The sequence below is a fragment of the Podarcis tiliguerta genome, assembly GCF_965153285.1.
Source record: "Podarcis tiliguerta genome assembly, chromosome: 3".
NCBI classification, from domain to species: domain Eukaryota; kingdom Metazoa; phylum Chordata; class Lepidosauria; order Squamata; family Lacertidae; genus Podarcis; species Podarcis tiliguerta.
The window spans coordinates 77,327,145-77,349,246 of record NC_139536.1 but is presented as its reverse complement, the minus strand read 5'-3'; the positions used below and the strand labels follow the sequence as shown (position 1 = coordinate 77,349,246).

At 41.0% G+C, this 22,102-nt stretch overlaps 1 protein-coding gene across 3 annotated transcripts in view; it reads right to left on the bottom strand.

Moving 5' to 3' along the window:
• Positions 1–22,102, bottom strand: part of RNGTT (RNA guanylyltransferase and 5'-phosphatase) — a 119,919-nt gene that overhangs the window by 59,953 nt on the left and 37,864 nt on the right. For all 3 annotated transcript variants that reach the window (XM_083433518.1, XM_083433519.1, XM_083433517.1), the window contains exons 10-11: positions 19,049–19,120; positions 2,467–2,631 (exon numbers count right to left, since the gene is read on the bottom strand). In XM_083433518.1, coding sequence (XP_083289644.1) covers positions 2,467–2,631; positions 19,049–19,120 — 237 coding nt within the window. The remainder of the gene's footprint in view (positions 1–2,466; positions 2,632–19,048; positions 19,121–22,102) is intronic.

Here is a 22,102-nt window from a genome sequence, read left to right as displayed (position 1 = left end):
GTGATGTCTCTGCTTTTTAAGATGCTGTCTAGGTTTGCCATCGCCTTTCTCCCAAGGAGCAGGCATCTTTTAATTTCATGACTACAGGCTGTCACCATCTGCAGTGATCATGGAGCCCAAGAAAGTAAAATCTCTCACTGCCTCCATTTCTTCCCCTTCTATTTGCCAGGAGGTGATGGGACTACTTCTCTGCAAACCTCAAGTCCCTGCAGAACAGGTGCTTGCACTGTAATGTAGTGGACTCTGCCAAAGCACCATATTCTCTATAAGGACATTCCCCGTAGGATAAATTTTGCTCATTTTTAGCTTTGGAGAAATGTCCATATGTCTGGACAGAGTCCAGAGCTAACCATTCCCCAAAACATCAGTGCCTGTCTTTACTTCTAGCTTTAGAATTGGGGAAATTTTAGTGAGAATGTAACTCTCCCATTCACTGAAAGCCAGAGAGGAAGGGAGGGAGGGAGGAGCTGTCCTCTAAATCACCTTCAAGCATATAGCCAGAGCCCATTCTCTGCAGGAATGTGATATTGCTACCATTCTTTGCTACCTGGGAGTTGCAGACCATCTGGTTAGAAAAGGGGGAAATAATCATGACCATATGAATTGGATATAGAAGAGGAAAGGGTATGAATCTCACAGCCACTATCTGTTGTTCTGTCAAAAGCCAACATGAGTCTCATCTGCCTCTACAATGAAAGACTACTTGGCAAACAATATATGCTACATGCTATTTACATCCTGCCTTCAGTGTACTGATGCTATTTCAAAATATTTTACAAATTCTTGACACACTTGAGGCCTCCTATTTATCAATATCTCAAAAGTACATCCCTGACACAGAACAGCACTAGGGCTAAAACTAGCACCTGCATTCAATAAATACCCTTCTAGTTATTCCTCCCTTTCAGTGGATTAGAATCTATGGAGTATAGAATCCACAGCAATAGGACTTTATAGGAATAGGAAGAGAGATTTGTCTCTCCTTTAAATGCAAGGAGAGCGGCCAGTCCACATTTACAAGCATGCAGTTCCTACTGAAGAACTCCCTTTCCCTCTTTCTCTGTTTTTCTAGTAGCATATTCCGTAATATCAAGGAAAAGCTGGTAGGCCAAATGCTTCTCTTCAGTTTGCCAGGAACCGATCAGGTGAAGGACATTCCTACCTAACCAGTCATGTTTTGCTTCCCCAAACTCATGGCAAACTGGGGGGGGGGAGGCCAATTTAAGAGTTTTTGAAGTGACTTTTCTTGAAGTGGCAGAGAAAGATTACAGAATTGTTCTGCTAATTTTTAAAATAAATGTTGTTTTCATACAGTGTGTGGTTATAGATGCTATATCAAGACATTAAACCTATATTAAAATGAGGGGGAAGCAATAGAGAATTATGAGAGACTGATTTTCAAAAAGAGTAGGTAATCACAAAGTCGTATTATTTACTTTTATATCTCCCTAACACTTCAGAGAACTTAAAGTACCATACACTAGGTTCCCAAGCAGTTTTTCATTCAGAGACTTAAAAGACTGTGACATAATTACCTTCAGATCCCATCTCTGTCTCTCAGTTACTTTGGCAGTCAAGCAGAAGGGGGGGGGAATGCAGTTCAGAGTGGTCTACTTCTAAGGCCTCTCCAGAATCACTGCCATTAAGGATTGTCACTTGTTTTAAGGGAAATCCTGACACCAACATGCCCCCAAAGCAGTACAGAATTCCCATGCAGCTAATAATTTCAAGTAGAATAATATTGTACATAGTTTCAACACCAAGGCTGACACTTCAATGAGGCGAGGTGAAGCAATTTGCCGTAGGCTGGAGATCTGACCTTAACACAGCACCCTCGCCCTCACTTCTAATATTGTACCCCTGTCGCTGTTATTGCATCATGGTGGGAGTGCAGGTGCGGCTGCAGGTGAGAGTGCAGCTGCGGTAGCAAGGCAGGCAGCAACACAGGCACAGCATCGGGGACAGGGAGGAGGACCAGATCAGAGAGGGGGCGGTATTTTGTCTACAGCAGAAAAACATAACAGGCTGCCCCATTCAAACACCCAAGGCCAGCAGAAGAAACAAACCACAAAATGTTTTAATGAAAAATTCACTCCAATAATTAACTAGAATGAAGAAGACAATATATTCTCCTCCTATGAATGATCCTCATTTCAAACACTCATATAGATGTCTCTACTCTTACCAATAAAGCAACGATATTACCTGCACCACTACATTGTAAGCACAGAGACAACCCTTTTTCTTTTTCATCAGCTTTCTTTAAGTATTTTTTTAAAACCTCCCCTAAAATGCACATGTATCAATAAAATAAAATAAAATAAAATAATGGATATAAAACAAAAAGAACTTAAGTTTGAAGGTATATTTTAAAATGCAATAATATCTTGAAAGAGATTAAAAACCATATGCAAAGAGAATGACTACTCAAAGGACATAGAGATAAATAATCAAAAACATGTTTACCTTTTTTGAAACGTGGATGTCAAAAAATGGTTTGTTACGAACACTAAAAGGTTCTTGTGCTTTGTCGATTTGTCCAGTCTTCATTTTTTCATGTCGTGGGAATATAATCTCTTTTTCAATACATGCCAGACGAATGTTAAAATCACACTCTCCAACTGGTTGTGCCTGCCAAAAGAAAATAGACAATTTATTAATGTTTGCACATTTATAAAAATCTAAGTGGCATGCACTAAAGTATCACTCAACAATGATCTACAACTAAACAGTATTTTAGTAATAAAATGATAAGCAAAGAAATAACAGGGAGGTATGCCATGTCACAACCCTTTTACTCAAATCAGCAGAGTGACTTTACAATTTTATCAATTCAAGAGGGCTATATCACACAGTCAGCTGCAGAAAAATATTCCAAAGAAACCATTAAGCTAAACTGTTACCCATTCTCTGCAAATCCTGCTTTTTATTTCTGCACCATACAGCACCACCTCTTGGTTATCCCCCCTTTTTCTGCTTCCTATAGGACTCACTAGACTCCCATCTTTCTGCTATCCCTCCACAGGTATCTATGAGCAATAGTCAACTAACTTGTTCCATCAGTGCAAGAATTTCCACATGTGCAACATAACTTTCCCCCCTCTCCCCCCCCATGCCCCCTTGAATCTGTTCTGGGGGTCCTCCCAATCTACCTGAGACTTGGGGAGGGTACAGGGCAAGGGGTTCCATTGCTGACAGAATGAGTCAGTTTCATCCACCCTATGCATTCCATATTGCTCATTTCTCTCTCCCTCTCTCCATCCCATAGCACTCTCCTCTTTGCGCCACTGCAGATTTTTATGCAATATTACCCACCTTTATATCTTTCCCTCCTACACAGGTTTACACACACACACACACACCCCACCACCAGTTACCTCCCTTTTCCTTATTTAAGTCTCTTTTTTTGGCTGATTCTGATCCCTATCAATGCTGTGTGTGACAGCAATAGCTGACAAGGCTTTCCCTCTCCCAGGAATTTAGAAACTGCAGGAGTATGACACACAGGTGGGTGGGCAGCATGGCTGGGTGGCTACAACAGACTGAAGAAATTAAGCCAACTCCACCACACACTTCTGAATCAGAAAAAGTGCAGTTGTACTGATAAAAGCAGTGTTCATTCCTTCCCTCCATTTCTGTGGGCCTTAGATGGTTCTTAAGGTTGGCCAGCAGTAGTCTGACTCGAGAGATAGAGGTAGAAAAAGCACAATGGCTACCATGGAGAAAACAGTTTCTACTCACACTGTTGATTCTCTAAATGTGTAAAAGGGATCCTGTTTATTCCCACTCACACACTTCTACCTATACCTACCAGGTATGTTTTAAACCTTTTTGCTCACGGCCACCACATATCTAAATGGCCTGCTAATGACAACACCTTGTTTTTACACACAAACAGCTGTGAGAGTTAGACATGACACAAGGCAGGTCAGACTCAACAGCAGTTAACCAACAGTTATACTTCATTATAAAATAACTATAAGAAGAAAAATGTCCATTTTCAAAAGGTTACTAAAATACGTTAAGTGTTTGTATTAACCAGGGTTCTGTTCCTCTAAATGACAGTTCCACTGTAACTGCTTCAGCTGACCTGCCAATTATCCTGAGCCATTCCTCCCAGCGGATTTGAGTACTGAGGATTTCCTGGATGTCACTTGCCTCCTGGAAACACAAGGAGTTTCTATGGAGCTTCTCATGCAGTCTTCACCCTGGCTGAGCTCCCTGCAGCCTTACCATAGACGCCCCCCACTCTTTGCTGACTACTGTCACTGCTTACAGCTCCTTCTGAAGCTTCACTGAAAGAAATGTCATGATTCTCTCAGCCCCTTCTTGAGCCTAAGATAGTGATATCAGCTCTTTAAGGCAGACGATTGCCAGTCTCTTTGATTGCCTCATTTATGGGAGTGAATCTGCTTGGAACAGGGTACCCCAAAGTGTTTCGTATTATGTTCAAGTACCATCTAAGTATTTCAGATCTAGAATCCCTGTCTCTTTTGTAAGTCCTGTTAATATCCAAGTATGAAAAGCAATTTCACAATTTTTCATGTTGAGACATTTTTGTGATTCAAGTGAAAGCAATCTAAATTCTACATACTCAGCATTTTCATTGAAAGGGTGTTGACATTTCAAACAGTAATAACATTCGCAACTTCCTGAAAAACATTCATCACCTTTCTAGCACTTTTCATCAAGGTATTGTTGCAGCAATCATAGTATTGGGATTGCTACCTTGCCTGGAATAGGTTTGGTTTAACGTTTTCCTAGCTTTTTGAAATAAGATTTAACAGGAATTAAGATACAAGTATATGTGCTATAGCTATATAGAAAAAGCAAGTGCTATATTTGGTCCCTAGAACTTTAAGTATTTTGAAGGTACTGAATTTTTCAATCCATCACACATATTTATGTGTTGCTAGTATGGTGGTTTTCAAAAGATAAAGTTTATTTATTCGAAATTGAATTGACACAAAAATTAAGAATGTCTCATACTCGCTTCTAGTCCTTCCTTCCCCAGCAATTTTGGGCACCTTTAGGCATGGTAGCATCAAAAACCACTCTTGACCCCTTGTATATTTGCCAGATTGCAAAAGTCTACTTCACATATCAAAATTTTGCACTGTGTGGAATCGGAAGGAATAGAGTTAACACATTCATATTTGAGATATAGTATAGCTGCTGGAGAAAGGAGTGTGCACATGTATATTCACACATAGGATTAAGTGACAAAACCAACTTGTAAGTAAAGTAATAATACCTTCTTTACAGACTTCCTGGAACAGCACAGCTGTTACCTTCTCCACTGTTGCTCCCATACCACACTACTGATACTGTCTACATAATCCACATGGTATCATGCAACAACACCTAATCACATGGGCAGAAAATGTCAAAGCTTTGCTGGTAGCAGTAGGAGAGTAAATGCAGAAAGATCAGTGGACCTTTTTCAAAAATTCACCCTTAGTATTCTTCTCATCCCTCCTTGCAACATAACCAAACACACCACTCTTTCAACACATGATATCTGTCATTCAACCTAACAGCTACATAGTGTGTCTAATGGTGGCTTTATACTAATAGAATGTAAGGTACTGCACATGATTTTCACTAATCCCTCCAACCGACTGCAGTCCATGTTTCTCCAAACACAGAGAGAGCTTCTGAGGGTTGAGGAGCCCCTGGAACAATATGAGAGGCTGATTACTCTTGGATGGTAAAAGATTGTACAACACTTAGATCAGATGTAAGCCTCTGCCTCCTGGTTCCACAGCTCTAAGGTCAGACATAAGTCTGTGCTGGCTCCTTGCTTGACATTTCAATCAACCATATGATTTGTCAGGTGAATGGCCTAACCCACCTATCAAAAATGGCCCGCAGAAGGTGGGCCAATTGTGGATCCAGCTCTCCATCTAAGGAAGGTTTCCCACCCTGGGGATATGCCAAAATCAGGTGCATCACCTTTCGTGGAAGCACTTTCAGCTAGTATGAAGGAGGAGTTTTGGATTTGATATCCCGCTTTATCACTACCCGAAGGAGTCTCAAAGCGGGTAACATTCTCCTTTCCCTTCCTCCCCCGCAACAAACACTCTGTGAGGTGAGTGGGGCTGAGAGACTTCAAAGAAGTATGACTAGCCCAAGGGCACCCAGCAGCTGCATGTGGAGGACTGGAGACGCGAACCCAGTTCACCAGATTACAAGTCTACCACTTTTAACCACTACACCACACTGGCTCTCATGAAGCTTCCATGTTTGCAAGAAGACCCATTACACTGCATTGGATTGTTTATACACAGCTAAATATGTTACTGTGTTTGCAATGAGAAATTTCAAAATGGGCAAGTTGCTTCCTAAACAGAGTCACTTTTTGCCCCTCAAGTGTTATACCTTGAATAAAATGAATAATTTACTAGGCAAAGTATACACCCACACATGTCCTTGCCTTAATTTACTTAGCTTAAGCAGAGCATATGCCACAACTTTCTTAACAAGTTTTATTATTCTGAAACCAAACTGTAACACAACAGGCTAAAATATCAGCTTTTGGCAGCATTACTAATGATAATTCAAAGCATGCATGGCTAACATCTGCATTTTCAAGTGTCATAATAAATCTAAACATCCTTAAAGAAGATGAAATATAATGTCTTGGAATGGAAGTAACATGGTAACGGCTTTGGAATTATCCATCTTTTCTCTTAAATGGTGTCTAGCTCCCAGTCCAGCATAACCAACAGATGACCAAGGTTCTACAATGCCAGAGCAAAGGCTTGCTTAAGATAGCTGCTGACTGCAGAATGCTGCTGCCAGACTAGCAACAAGGGCAGTTTTCTTTGAGGTTGTTGTTAAGACTGAATGCTGCCCTTCAGTCTTACCAGAAGTTGGACTTGAGGCTTTATGACACTTCTGTAAAATTACTATTAAAGGTAAAGGGACCCCTGACCATTAGGTCCAGTCGTGGCTGACTCTGGGGTTGCGGCACTCATCTTGCTTTATTGGCTGAGGGAGCCGGCGTACAGCTTCCAGGTCATGGGGCCAGCATGACTAAGCTACTTCTGGTGAACCAGAGCAGCACACGGAAACGCTGTTTACCTTCCCGCCAGAGCGGTACCTATTTATCTACTTGCACTTTGACGTGCTTTCAAACTGCTAGGTTGGCAGGAGCAGGGACCGAGCAACAGGAGCTCACCCTGTCGCTGGGATTCAAACCGCCAACCTTCTGATCGGCAAGTCCTAGGCTCTGTGGTTTAACCCACAGCACCACCCACGTCCCTTAAAATCACTATTACGGAATCCCAAAAACATCCTTAAGCATTCAAAGACCTTAGGAGGTAATTCTCTACTAAATCTCAAAAACACATATTTTTAATATTTCAAGTATCCTTTTTTTTAAAAAAAAATGCTCAAAACCATTGAGTAGCTTTTATATTTTTAAAAGCTAGTTTAACAAAAAAAAGTTGCAATGGAAAATCTATTTAGTATGTAAGGAGAGAACAAATAATTATCATGAATTATAGTTTTTTTCCATTTTAAAAGGATATATTTCAAAAACTAATATAAAAAGGAAAGTCCATGTACACGAAGTCTGCAAGCTGACCAGATTAGAGAACCAGTAAGAGGACAAACCTTATACTATGAATTGATTCAAAATCAATACATAAAGCCTCTAATATTATAGACTACATCTGATTAATTCCTATAAAGACTAATTTGTGAAATTCATAAATATTGTAAAGAAATAAAATGTGTTTCTTTAAACACAAATTTTAAAAGATTTTAAAAATACAAAACCAAGTACTCAATCCAAATAGAAATTATGCACATGACTACAAAGCTAAAACCCATTTCCCATTTAAGCTCAATTTAACCTACTTTAAAAATTATTAGAATCCTATTAAGAGCATCTTTAAACTTGACACAAAACCACAGTCAGTTCATAAATAATGCATGACACAGCAAAATAACTATTTGCTCTTAGTCAACTTGCTACATTAAATAGCAACTTTCAGGGAAATGAGAAACAAAATTGCATTATAACCCTACGTCTTTGAAGGAGAAAATTCTATGTACTGCACAATGGATATCGCAACCTCTTAAAAAACATCGAGAACCTGGATAGCACAGTGTCATCTGCCATGGAGTACTCATATGACAAAGTTATATGCAGGCCACTTCCCAAATGCTTTGGACTTCAGAACAGAATGCCTTATAGATTGTTGCTTTCCCTTTATAATACATGCAAGCAACAAATAGGAAAGGCTTGAGTCCTTGCTAACACGCTGGAGTGTGTGTTTGCTAGTCTTAAATTTTATTACTGTTCCATTACAAATGCAAATTGCCTCCACAATGTGTAGATTCTTGTGAGGAGTCTATGCATTCTAATATCAGCTGGGCTTTGGTGTAGTTACCATATTGATTCCAATCATTGCAAGCTATGACCAATCATTGCAAGCTAGGATCATCTTGGCAACACAAGCATCTGCCACAAGGAAATTTGGAAGAGCAAGTAAAAGGCTCTGTTCCTCTCTATAAAATCTCAGGTGATCTCAAGCTACCCTTTTAACTGGCATTTTTATATACTGCTTTTCCCTCCTCAGGGAGATAGGGAAAGCAGGTGTCTGGCTCAGTTGCTCCCTCTCCTGCCCCATTCCAAAGGAAGGCATAAAACAATCATTTTAGCTTGCCTACTCACAAAGTGCTTGGAAAAACTCTTTCAGTCAAAGATCTTTAATTTATTATTCCCACAAGCAGAGTGCAGTTTGAAGACAAACAATAGTAGATGAATGACATATATGTATAATGGGAATCTGGGGACAATTTAACCAACGCCAAGAACATTTTTTAAAAAAAAAAAAAATCTGCCAATTAAGCCATTCAGGACAGCAGAGATTTCCACAGAACAATGTCAATATTCACAAAGGAATAAAAGCAGAATGCATGCAGTTCATTCTGTAACAGTCATGTGCTCACTGTGATTTGGTAATAACTGACAGCATCTACCCAACATCGCATCCTTTTACTCTGTATAAATTAATGCAGACTATTTAATGTTCTCATGACTCTGGTGCTCCGCTGAAAGCCGGGGCAGGTTAGAATGTTCCTTCCCACTAGCTTGGACTCAGAGTGTTCTATCACTTGGAATCCAAGAAGCTTGCAACTAGTTTGATGCATCCAAAAAGGTATCAGGTGTCTTTGCCCCCAAAAAACTGTTGGGAGGGGACAGGGCCCCCTCAATGTTGAGGAGGTGGAGGAGGCCAAGCACAGAACAGTTTCAGTAGCTGGCTCCCCCTGAGATCGAGAGAGGAGGAGCAGCTGGCCATTGAAGCCTGTTTGCTTGGGTTTCCTTTATTTAATTGTTTTGAGGTTTATCTGTCTTATTTTGACGGTATAGTATTTGTTGGTTAAAGCAGAGTTCCGTGCCCAGCGGAAGGATGAGGAGTACGTGCTGCATACTCTTGGTTGCTTTATTTACAGTTCAAAGCAGTTATATTACAGAAAGACATCTTGCCTCTGCCGGAGCAGAAAAGCATCCTCTCTCCTCGACAGCTTGGAGAGAAAAAACACAGTGAAAAACAGGAAACCAGTGTACGTCACATCCAGTCTCCCTTTCCCGTGAGAAACTCCAACAGTACAGTACAGACTGTGGAATGTAAACACCTGTCTCGTGACAAGCCCTTTCGCTGCACAGTGAAGGAAAACAGAAACCAACATCCTCCCCCTTTCTGTGAACATCACTGGGCAGCGTGTTCGTACAATATCAGTACAAACCCAACTTCTGCACATAGGTACAGTGTTGATCCCTTGATACAATCTTGGATAATACATCAGCAGGAATTTTATTACCTGGCATATAGGACACCGTTACGAGTCCCTTCTGAATACATTCCCTAGCATGCTGCAATTTTAATTGCAAGTGCTTCGTGCTTTGCTTACAACCTTCAGACTTCAGCAAAGCCAAACATGCTTTGTTGTCCTGGTAAACCTGGATTGGACATTTGACAGGAATTTTCATATCTTTGCACAATTGTATCAACCATTCACAATCCTTAAGTGAATAAGACAGTGCATTCAGTTCAGCTTCACAAGTACTTAAGCTAACTGTTGTTTGCTTCTTGCATGACCAATCAAACAGACCCTGATTGTACATGTAGCAAACTCCAGACGTACTTTTCCTGTCTTCAGTGTCACTTCCAAAACTTGCATCTGCAAATATCTCAAGACCACCAGACTTCTGATTGTTAAATCTCAGTCTGTAATGCATAGTGCCTTTCAAATACCGCGCTATGCGTTTCAGAGCTTTCCAATCCTTGACACTAGGATTGTTGACTTGTCTGCTTAGCAAATTACAGCTAACAGCAATGTCTGGTCTTGAACATCTGGCAATGAAGTTTAGCTTGCCTAGCACACTTCTGTACAGTGTAGAGTCAGAAAATGCTTCTCCAGTGTCATCTACCTGATAACCTGTTGTCATCGGTGTGTCTACAGGGTTAGCATCCATCAGGTTTAGTTTGCTTAACACATCAGCAATTTTCCGTGACTGGTGTACTAGAATGTTACCATCTTGATCTCTTTCTATTTCCAGAGATAGGTAGTTGTTTACCTCACCAAGATCTTTCATGTCAAAGTGCTCTTTCAGTTGAGCTAGGGCGTTATTGTACATTGCGACATCCTTCCAAAAGAATAATAAATCATCAACATAAAACAAACAGTACAGTTTCTTTTGCCCCTCCTCTTTGACAAATACACATGGATCAGCTTTCCCTTGCTGAAAACCTAGAGAAAACAATACTTCAGTGAGTTTTGTGTGCCAACACCGTGCACTTTGTTTGAGACCATAAAGGGATTTCTTCAGAGCACAAACAAATCCCTGTTTTACCTGTACGCCATCAGGTGGAAGCATATAAAGTGATTCATCCAGAGATCCGTACAGAAAAGCTGTATTAATATCATGGTGACTAATGTGTAGATTTTCCTCTGCAGCTAGCTTGAGCATAAGCCTAATGCTTTCATACCTCACTGTGGGTGAGTAGGTCTCGTGATAGTCTTCACCTGGTACTTGTGCAAAACCTCTGGCTACCAATCTGGCTTTGTGTCTGACTATCTTGCCATTTTGATCAGTCTTCGCTTTGAAGACCCATTTGCTTCCAAGCAGTTTCATTCCTGGAACTACTGGAACTAGCTCCCATGTTTTGTTCCTTTCCAAGGAATCAAGCTCAGCCTTCATGGCATTTAACCATGGTTCAGCTTCCTTTGAATCCAAACCCTGGATTTCTTGGAAACTTGAAGGTTCAAATACCTTCTTGGAGCTTTTAACAGCTGTTACTGCTATCGTAGCAAATTCATCAGCAAATCTCTTTGGAGGTTTGCCTTTTGTGGCTCTCTGTGACCTACGAATTAGCCTTAAGTCTTCAACACTCTCCTCTTCCTTCTTAGGAGAAAAGCGACCTATTGTGAACAATGGTTCTTCCAATTCTTGATCAGAGCTTTCAGAGGGTCGCATAGAGGCTTTCGCACTCTTGAAATCCTCTGAATCACCCGATTCAGTTTCAGATTCAGACTCAGAACCTTCATCAGTGGGTGTGGGTTGTTGTGGTTGCTTCTGACTATCCTCAGTCTCATCACTGTCATCAGGATAACATTGGAAAATTCCCACATTCTCCCCCCACTTTGCATTGTATTCAACACTTCTCGTGAGCTTAATTGTCTTAGAGTCAGTCATCATTATTCTGTAAGACCCTTTCTGATAACCTAGAAAGATACCATGCAATCCACGCTTGTCTAACTTTGAATTTTGTGGTGAATGAACCCACATGTCAGAACCAAAAATTTTCATGTGTTTGATGTATGGCTTCTTGCCAAACATCTTCTCATAGGGGGTACAACCAATCGCTGAAGATAACCTGCGATTGTAACTGTAAACAAAACACGAGAGAGATTCGGCCCAATAACTCTCTGGAAGATTGGCATCATGCAGCAAGGTTTTTAACCCTTGAAGCAATGTCTGATTTGCCCGTTCCGCAAGTCCATTCTGCCATGGCGAGCGAGGACTAGACAAATCGTGTTGAATTCCTTTCTCAGTCAGAAAAGCTTCAAACTGCTGAGAAGTGAATTCTCCCCCGCGATCACTGAAAAGAGTCTTTATCTTCTTACCATGCACATTTTCCAACCAAGCACAGAATTCCTTGAACCTAGGAAAAGCCTCTGATTTCTGCTTGAGATTGTACACAAAAATATATCTAGAAAATGCGTCAATGAGAACCATGAAGTACCTATTTCCACCCAAAGAGGGCGCTAGTGGTCCAACCAAATCAGCATGAATAATCTGGTATGGTTCCGTAGCTTGCCTACTAGACACCTTACCTTTCGCAGCCATTTTCACCTTGTTTGCTGCGCATGCTTTGCACTTCATGTGGTACCTGCAGGGTCTAATAGTCATACCTTCAACCAAGGCAGGCATTTTAGATACTGCCTCAAAATGCAAATGACCAAATTTTCGATGAAAATCATGAATACATCCTGCATGCAAACTTTTGTTAGAACCTGCAATGCAACAAGTGTCATCCTGCACAACATCATCATAATACAAAACAAACAAACGATCAACATATTCAGCATGCAATTCATAGTCATTTTTCTTTGTGATGATGCACTTCTTGTTCTTGAAGGAAACGTCAATGTTCCGCTCATTCAGTTGTCCAACGCTGAGCAGATTATGTTTGGCGTCTGGCACGTAAAGGACATTCTGTATCGATAAGTCCAAACTGTGAAGAATAACAGTTCCGTAGCCTTTACTGGGAATAGTGTGGTCATCCGCCTGGTGAATCGCACCTTCCTGCGGTGTAAAAGACACAAAAAGTCTCTTATCGTTGCACATGTGGTGGGTCGCCGCCGAATCAACAACGAAGAAAGATCTAGACGTCTTCTGGACCTCTGCAACCTTTGGAGTGAAGCGTGAAACCATAGCCTTGTGCTGCGTTGTCCTAGACACCGGACCTTTGCCTTTGCCTCGGCCTTTTCCACGCGATGAGCTTTCGCTGCGCTGCTCTGTCTTGGCCCTGGGATATCTGCATTCCCTCTTCATATGGCCTAGACGTCCACACGAGTAGCATTTCACTGCCTTCAAAGCTTTGGCGCCATCTGGTGGTTCCACTGCACTATGGGATGACGTCTGTGAAGACTCCCCCTTGCCCATGCAGCTAGCACCCCGGCGATCTGCTTCATTTAATACCACGGCAGTAACAAAGTCCACTGTTAGCTGAGCTGTTGGCTGCACAGCAATCTGGGTTGCAACAGACTCCCAACCTGAACCCAAAGATTGTAGTATCATGAAAGAATACACAGCCTCTGGAAAGTTGAGTCCTCTCTGTTGCAGTTCATGTCTCAGATTTTGCATCTCCATCAGATGTAAACGCACATCTCCACCTTCAGCAAGAGCCATATTATGCAGCTTGTTAAAGTAAAACATAGTAGATCCAGCTTCTGTCCTTAAGTGAGCCTCTCTCAAAGAATCCCAAATTTCTCTGGCTGAGGTCTTATCACGCAATAGACAGAGCTCTTCTGGGGATACTATCAATGTAAGTGTTCCCCGTGCTTTGGAATCCTTAACTTTCCATGCATCTGTAACTGGAGCTGGGGGGGTTTCTGTAATGACCTCAAACAAACCCTCTTTCCGCAGAATTGCCTCTGCATACAAAACCCAGTCGGCATAATTTTTCTTGTTGAGCTTAGGAATCCCACAAGCATCCTGAAGGGCCATCATGACTCTGGCATTAGCCTTCAGCGTCATATATGCTGCTTTAAATCTTGCTGCGTCACTGCTGCACCTGCTTTATTCCAAAAGCGCACTTAAAAGTTACTTTCGATTTCCCCAGCATAGTAACTTGAGCCTGGGAGCCATTTTCCTATTCCCGGCAAAACGGCTTTAAAAGTTCAAAGTCCAGCCATAAAGCCATTAACTAGAAGCTGGCAGGCTGCCCGGAGCAGTAGCAACATACCTCATCAATCATGTTTATGCGCAGAGCAGATTCCAATCCGATCTGTCCCTCTGCATTCCGATCCTTTGCCGGCACTCCGATTCGACTTCTGGAGCCCATAACCACGTGTTGGTTAAAGCAGAGTTCCGTGCCCAGCGGAAGGATGAGGAGTACGTGCTGCATACTCTTGGTTGCTTTATTTACAGTTCAAAGCAGTTATATTACAGAAAGACATCTTGCCTCTGCCGGAGCAGAAAAGCATCCTCTCTCCTCGACAGCTTGGAGAGAAAAAACACAGTGAAAAACAGGAAACCAGTGTACGTCACATCCAGTCTCCCTTTCCCGTGAGAAACTCCAACAGTACAGTACAGACTGTGGAATGTAAACACCTGTCTCGTGACAAGCCCTTTCGCTGCACAGTGAAGGAAAACAGAAACCAACAGTATTCCCTGTTAAAACAATCAAAATGTTTTAATAAAAAATGTTGTTGTTTAAAAAAAGAACTTTTTGTCCTTAAGTGCTAGCTTACCACCAGTTTCTGATGTGGAAGTGCATTCGATTGCGTTGTCCCTCAGCTGCAAATACCTTCTACCAAATGTGTGGATGAATCATAAGGCCAGAAAGTTATTTGCTCATAAAAAGCTGCCTCAAGTTACAGAGGCAATTTACTAAGGAAGGCTGTAATTTTATTTGAAATTACAATGATTCCAGTGATGTTTTGATTATCGAGTGTTTTCTTATCTACTAATTCAACCCAGCAGATAAGTAGCCCCTGCATTTGCTCCCTCAACCCTGCACACCATGTGCAATGCGAGAAAAGCTGGTATGTCCACAAAAACACCACTGAGGAGGAGCAGCAGCACCTGAGCAGGCTATTCACCTGAAGCAAGTTTTCATTCACTATTGGTAAGGCAGCAAGTGAAAAAGTGTCATTCTGGACACAGAATGGACCTGACCCTGTATACGCCCTGAAAAAAAAATCCCACATAGTGGAAGCAAAACTGCTGGACATTTTAAAAGGAAGGATTCAAAGTAAAAGATAAGTTTTGAATGGGTCAGAATGTCTCTAAGGTACAACAGGACTCTTATTATGGCCTAAACTACTTATCAATTCCATCAATGTTTAAGTCAATTATGAAGTCAATCCTTAATTCTATTTCACACAATATTCTTTTTTTAAACCACATTTCTATCTAGGTGCTTGGATTTCAGATTTTGAAGGTCTTTTTGAGACTGAAGCAATATTTTAAAAAGCTTGAAATGATTATGGATGGGAACTTGGTAAATTAATTCCCCCCATATGGATTACATTATCAAGTCAGACTTTGATTTTTAAAGCCAGAATACACCAGATTAACTTGTCTGACCTCTTGTAAAGCACAAGGAATTACATTTCTTCCCATTATTTAATATGTAGCCCATCCAATTTGCATTTGACCAGAAGTTGTCTGAGAAAAATATATGTGATCAATCTGACCATTGAACTTTACTTTCTCTCTTGATGCATTTACAAACTCACACAAAGTAGTAATAGAAGTTGCTGTTCTTTTTTCCTCCCCAAGCTTTTACATGTTCCTTCCATTATTTACCTATAACAAAATAACACACTGATAGGAAAGACTCTCCCACAGAAGGATATTTAAAACTTTTAATTGTATTATCCATGCAGTAGCAAACAGAAGGTCACGTTGGCTTCTGTCAACAGCCAGGGAACCAAGGGCCACTGGGAAGGTGTAGCTCTTACCTCCCAAGAACACTATTTGTGGCAAGCGGAAGATTAGCTTGACCCCATTGGGGGACGTCAAAGGGAGCATCTCTAGTGAGTTTACTTCCCCCTTCCCTCTCAGAGACATTCTAGCCCATCATCAACTGCAAGATTAAAGACCTATGGAACACCTCAAGTACAGCACAGCAGTAACTGACCAGAATTGGAAACTACTGCCTATTAAAACTTTACCTCTTCGTTCTGGCTTTGCAAAGTCCCTTGTGAGTTATCCCTTCCACACAGTGTCTCATTGCTTCATTAGTAAACATTGTCCGGTGTCTTATTTTCATTTACGTACAGTTCCCATCAGCAGCAATGGTCCATTTCACACATAACTAGGAACACAGGAAAGCTGCCTTATCTCTACACTGATGGGCAGTGGCTCTCTCCAGGGTTTCTCCAATTTCTAAATCAACGATTATGGCTTGTTTGAACAAATTATAGATTACACAAACCAGGTTTTCCCCAAGTTTTAGACATTAAGGTATATAAATTAGATTAAAAACAGAAGCAGATTCTTCCGACTTCTTCCTCATGCCCACAATTGGATACAAGGCTCATGCACATAAGACTCATCACTGCTTGTGCATATAGTGCTAAATTAAGGTTTAGTTTGTGCACGAAACAGGATATTGTGCGCTTTTTTGCATGAGCCAGTTTGAAAGACTATTTTTTAAAATGGCATGAATATATAATGTATAAATAAAACAAAACTTTTAAAGCAACTGTTATAAACTCTACTTTTATAAGGATCTGGAAGCGGTACATTTCTCTTACTATTGACTGCACATAATTCAATGCAGCACAAATTAGTGCTAATCTTTATATTCTGATTTTGTATTTGGGTCTAAATTGGGAGTGGCAATCTGTTTTTATACCATTTTCGTAATGACCCATTGGGCCTCTTTCAAACATTTGGTGGAGCAGAATTTTAAAAAATAAATAAATAAGCAACAACTAGCACTTTTCCCCTGCGACAAGTCATCGCGTCCCATTGATTTTCATTGTTCAGTACCTAATAACTCTGAAAAAACTATGCTTCCTCTTGCCAAGTCAAACATTCCAGCTAAACTATTTTTGTAATTAGGCTTCTATAATTAGCATAAAGACAGTTTGTTAGCTTTTTTCATCTTTACAGCTTGGCTACTGTTAATGGCCTTTTGAAGATAAAGCCTTACTTCTGCTCCTGCTGATAACACATTGTCTGGAACTGTCCTTGAACTGGAAGCACAATGCTGCTTAGTAAATTCCCTTTTCAGATTCCCACTATATTCTAAGCAACCTAAAGTATTTTGACTTTCAAGCATTACTAATCTCAACCAGGGTTAATATAGTTCCTGGTGGCTGAAATCTACCCTATCAGCATAGGTGTTCCTTTCCTCCTAAAATAAGCACACTAACTTTTAGAATAGTCTACTTTGTTTGATGTATGTGTTCTGCTAAAGAAACTGCCTTTCAGTAAAGAAATAAACAACTCATTAATTTAAAAATTAATTTGTTGACCCAGAACAGTCATGTTAACGAAATCAGAGGAACAGAATGCAGGGCAATACATTGGGTCCAGTTCAGTTTCTTAAGCTATGATATGCGCACAAATGCTTGTGCCCACACACTCCATTTTTGAAGCACGTCTTCCCTCCTGCCTTCTTGGCAGACCCCAATTAAATGTTTCCCAATTTAATTAACCATCATTTCTCTTTGCATCCAAACTGGAAACCCATAGTTACAGCTATGGTGGTAAAAACAGGAACTGAAAACCGAGTCATTGGAGTTTGGCTCCCCACATTTATTGTTTTGTTTTGGTTGGTTGGTTGGTTTTTGTTTCAACCCACCCTTCACCCAAAGGTCCCAGGGCAGGTTACAAGCATTAAAATTTAATACACAGTATTAAAAACCATTGTAAACATCTTAAAATAACAGAGATAAGCGACTTCTCCTTCCTCTCCTTCCCCCATGCAGCCTTCCACCCAGCTTCAAATCTGCTTGGTGGTTCCCCAAATATGCTTGGAACATATTTGGAGGGTACATGGAAGGTTACAAGGAAGAGGAGGGGAAAAGGAAATCCTTTTGCAGAAGCAATATCAAATCCACCAGCAAACAAACACAACTGTTTCATATGAAGTTGGTTTCAGATCCTGTTGGTTTCAAACCTAGTAATTCTTGTTCCCAAGAACAAACTATGGTTAATTAACCATGGGGCACATAAGATACCCTACCATGTGACAGTGTGGACTGCAGAGAAAGCTCATTTCACAGCTTGCATTGCATCCTCTAGGATCCAGCCGGTGGAGTTATTTCTAGATGTTAATTGATTCCCACTGTGGGGGAAGGACATCTGGAGCATTTGAGGATCTGCTGTGATTAACTGGATTCATGCTTTGAGGATTAGGTTCCTCAGCTTTGGAGTAACCCTGACTCTGCAGTTATTGCAATTCCAGATGAAGCATCCAATGCCATAGCCAATGATGTGTTGTGTTTCAACTGATGCAGCCAGCTGCTGAGGACAACATGTTGCTGCTTAATGCACAACCACAAGTCCTCTTGACCCCTGTCCCTCCCTGGCTTATTAAATCTAGCAAAAGGGGTTTGACTGGTTGGATCCAGAATGTGCAATGTATGAGGGGGTAGTGCCACTGCAAAATAAACCCTTGGACCCTTGGACTGGAAAAGCTTCCAAGCAGTCACAAATATTTCCTTATTGAGTAAGGTGGTACAGAGAGTTGCAGTGGGGTAGCTGTCTTGACTGAGTTGACCTTGGTCACCCTGGCAAATGAGATTTACAGAGATCAAAGGGAGTATGACTTTATTCCTATTTCTGTCTCTCTGTGGTTTTCAACACCATTGATCATGGTATCCTCCTAGACTACTTCTATGAAATGGGAAGGGGGGGTGTATTCCAGTGGTTGCCTCTGCTGCGGCAAACCTTCCTTGTAGTTCTCCTTTCTGCTCCCTGAGAAGGGGAGATTTTACTAAAAGATTCCCCCCCAAGAATCCTGTAAGAAAAGCTCAGAAAAACTGAGTGAAGAAGACTCCAGGGAGCACACTCTTACCAAGTCACACACGAAAAATCCACAAATATATTCAGCATAGTCTCCATGCTGAACAATACTGCTGCCCATTACACATTTCGGTTTCACTTGACAGGTGTGATAGTAATTGACTTTAAGTATTCATTGCTGTCTAAAAAGACTACTGTTCTTCACCATATAGAGGTTTTTACTTGGTTTAAAGAAGTAGTTTATACATTTATACAAATGGTTATTAGAACTGGCTCTTCTTTACCCTAACTAAATGTTACAAAGCATGATATACTTACACTGAATTTAATTATGTCATATATCAAGTACCGAGGAACAACCTGGCCGTTTACCTTGTCAATAATCATTTCCTGAAAAAAAAGAAGCAAAATAACATCTTAATATTTTTGCAAAACTTGCAAGCAGTCCTTTAACTAGCTTTGCTTTACCATTAGGATCCCTCCCTCAGTTTTCCAGCATGGATTCATTTTTCATGAAATTTTCTTGCTGGGATTGGGGTTGACACTGCATAAAAGCCAAAAGCCATGTGGCAGCTGAGGTGTAGTGATGGGCAGAGCTGAGCAGGACAGACAGGTAAATTAAATGCATGCTGTATGCATGGGTAGTGCATCAGCAAAACCTGGATAATGCATGACACCACCAGGCACTTACAATAATATGAACACCAGATTGCTGGTTTTATATGGTTCGCTTTTGTTTGCAGCGCCAACGTAATGATAAAGCTCTTACTACTATGAAATCCAGAGTATTCCTATTAGCATATAGATAACAAACTCATGCAAACAAAACAGATGTTTGGGGTTTGGGACTGATAGTTCAAAGAGGAGATGTGTGCATCCAATCAAAGTCTGAATACACTTCAGGGCTGCTCCGTATTGTTCCAGAAATTAGTAGATGGCATGTTCCAAGTTGCAGAAATATTTTCTGTGAATGAAGAAATGGAACTTTTGCTTTAAAAATAACAAAAAAACTGACAGTAGACACTGTTTGGTCATCAACGAAACCACCCTAGAAAAATGGTAAATCTCATGTAGGGCATGTATTGGGGTGTAGCAGTGCATAAACTCTCTTTTTTCAGCATTGAGTTCTAGTGCTAGGGTCTTCACTATACAATTTAAGGGATATTAGCAACATCACTTCTGGTCTTTGTTCTGAAATTCTGATGTCCTTTCCTTGAGATATTGGTGTGGGCTAGCCCTTCAAGGAGAGCTTGTGGCAGAAAGAGAGATAGCTCTGGCTGAGAGCTTGTAACAGGACATTGCCATCTTGAAGGAAAGCTGTTGCTGGAAATTCATCCTCTTCTCCCTCAGCATTCAAGTCTGAGTAGTACTTTTCTCCTTGCAGCTTTCACACTAACATGAAATCAATAAGCAAGCACAACACCAGGAGCATTATTGAGCTCTGGGGCAACATTTGAGACCAGAAATGCATCTTTGGGGGTTTCTGTTATACAGTTGTGTTGCCATGGAAACTAAAAATGAGTATATTCACAATGGATGCTAGAGTTGCTGTGAGGAGTTTGATTATCTGGTGTAATGTTCACAACAAGTAATAGCTTTCGTTGTAAAGTGAAGACAGCATCTCTAATAAAGTGTGTCTTTTGTACCAAATTTACTTTGAAGACATTTGTTTTACACTTAATACAGTCAAAAATCATTGCGCAGGCCAATATTAAAAGAGTAAAAACAACCACGAGAAGAAAGGACACCAAGTCCAAGGGTGCTGTTGAGTCTTTCACATCACTGCTACAATATTAATTATAGATTTCAATTGCTTTTCCCATGGCAATGAATTTTATGTTTTCATTTTACGTCACATTCTAAATCCTTTGCTCCCTAGACTTGCAAGATGGAAACACTTGACTTTTGAAAGAAATCCACCTCACATTGTATTTAAATGGTTCCTGGAAAGACTGAGCAGTTCACCTGAAAGAAGATATATCCAGGATCTACTGGAATGACAGCTATAGCACAAAGGGCACAAACTGGATTAAAAATCCAAAAAGGCATTTCTCATCATTTTTCCATCACCCTAAATATGTAACTGCTCTAAGTGATGGAGGTTATTATGGATATAAAACAGTATATAGATACTCATTTAACTAAACTGAAGAGCAGCCTCAGATTTAAATCAACGGAACCAAAGGACCAGGGCCAATGACAGTGGTACCTCTGGTTATGAACGGGATCCGTTCTGGAGGCCCATTTGCAACATGAAAAGAACTCAACCCACAGCGGCGCATCTGCGCACATGCGGGTTGCGATTCACTGCGTCTGCGCACGCGCATGATGTCATTTTACGCTTCTGCGCTTGCGGCGAAACCCGGAAGTAACCCTTTCCGGTACTTCCGGGTGGGCGCGGGACGTAACCTGAAAGAACATAACATGAAGCGGACATAACATGAGGCATGACTGTATAATATTTCCCAAGGGAAAGTACATTCTAGAAGCACAGCTACACTGGAAATCACTTACCGCAAATTTTAAGCTTTCCACAAAATTATTTTTGTGGCATTAAAACAGCCAGGGCCACTAAGTAGGTTTTATCCTGTTAAGTTCAGGGAAATTCCAGTTTCCCAGTACAGAAGTCACGTTCTACATCCAGTGAAGAGTTTGAAGAATAGTGATGGAAAGTGCATACAAGGCTCACGTCTCACTCCTGCGTCTGAGTTTGCCTTGCTTTTTGCAGGCATTGTCTGTATGAACAAGTTCCCTACAGGGAACTTTCTCTCACAGCCAATCCAGCAGTCTTTGCAGCTCCCACCCATTGGGTGCTTTGCTTGCCCACTGCATAATCAGGAGCTCACTCTATGGCTCCCACTCTACCTGTGAGGCAGGTGGGCATGGTTTATGAGGGGGAAGTGTCTTTTGGACCAAATTTGAACCTGTCTTCCTTTAGCTCCTCACAGCTAATTTTATTTACATTGTGGCCATTTTGGGTAAATCTCTCTTTTGGGGTGAAACTGTTGTATGCAGCAGGATCACCAATGGCAGCACAGAAAGCTATTATGTGTGGTTGTCACTGACCCCTCCCCTCCTACATGTCGTCTACACATGCAGTGAGAAAGAAAAAGTGGTGAGGAAGACTGCAGTGCTGCTCCCCCAAAGTCTTGTTGCGGAAATAAAAGATCCTGCTCTCCTTATTCATCTCCAAATGCCAAAGTACTCAGCGGAAGAGTGGAGTATCATTTTACTCTGTGCAGAGCTCAGAAAGTTTCTGCCTTCTGCAAAGTCAGCCCAAAGTGACTTGAACAATATGGACTGTCACTACTGGCAATCTGGTGGGTACCTTCACAGAGCCCCAGCTGTAATTTTCTTCTGAAACCATAGAAT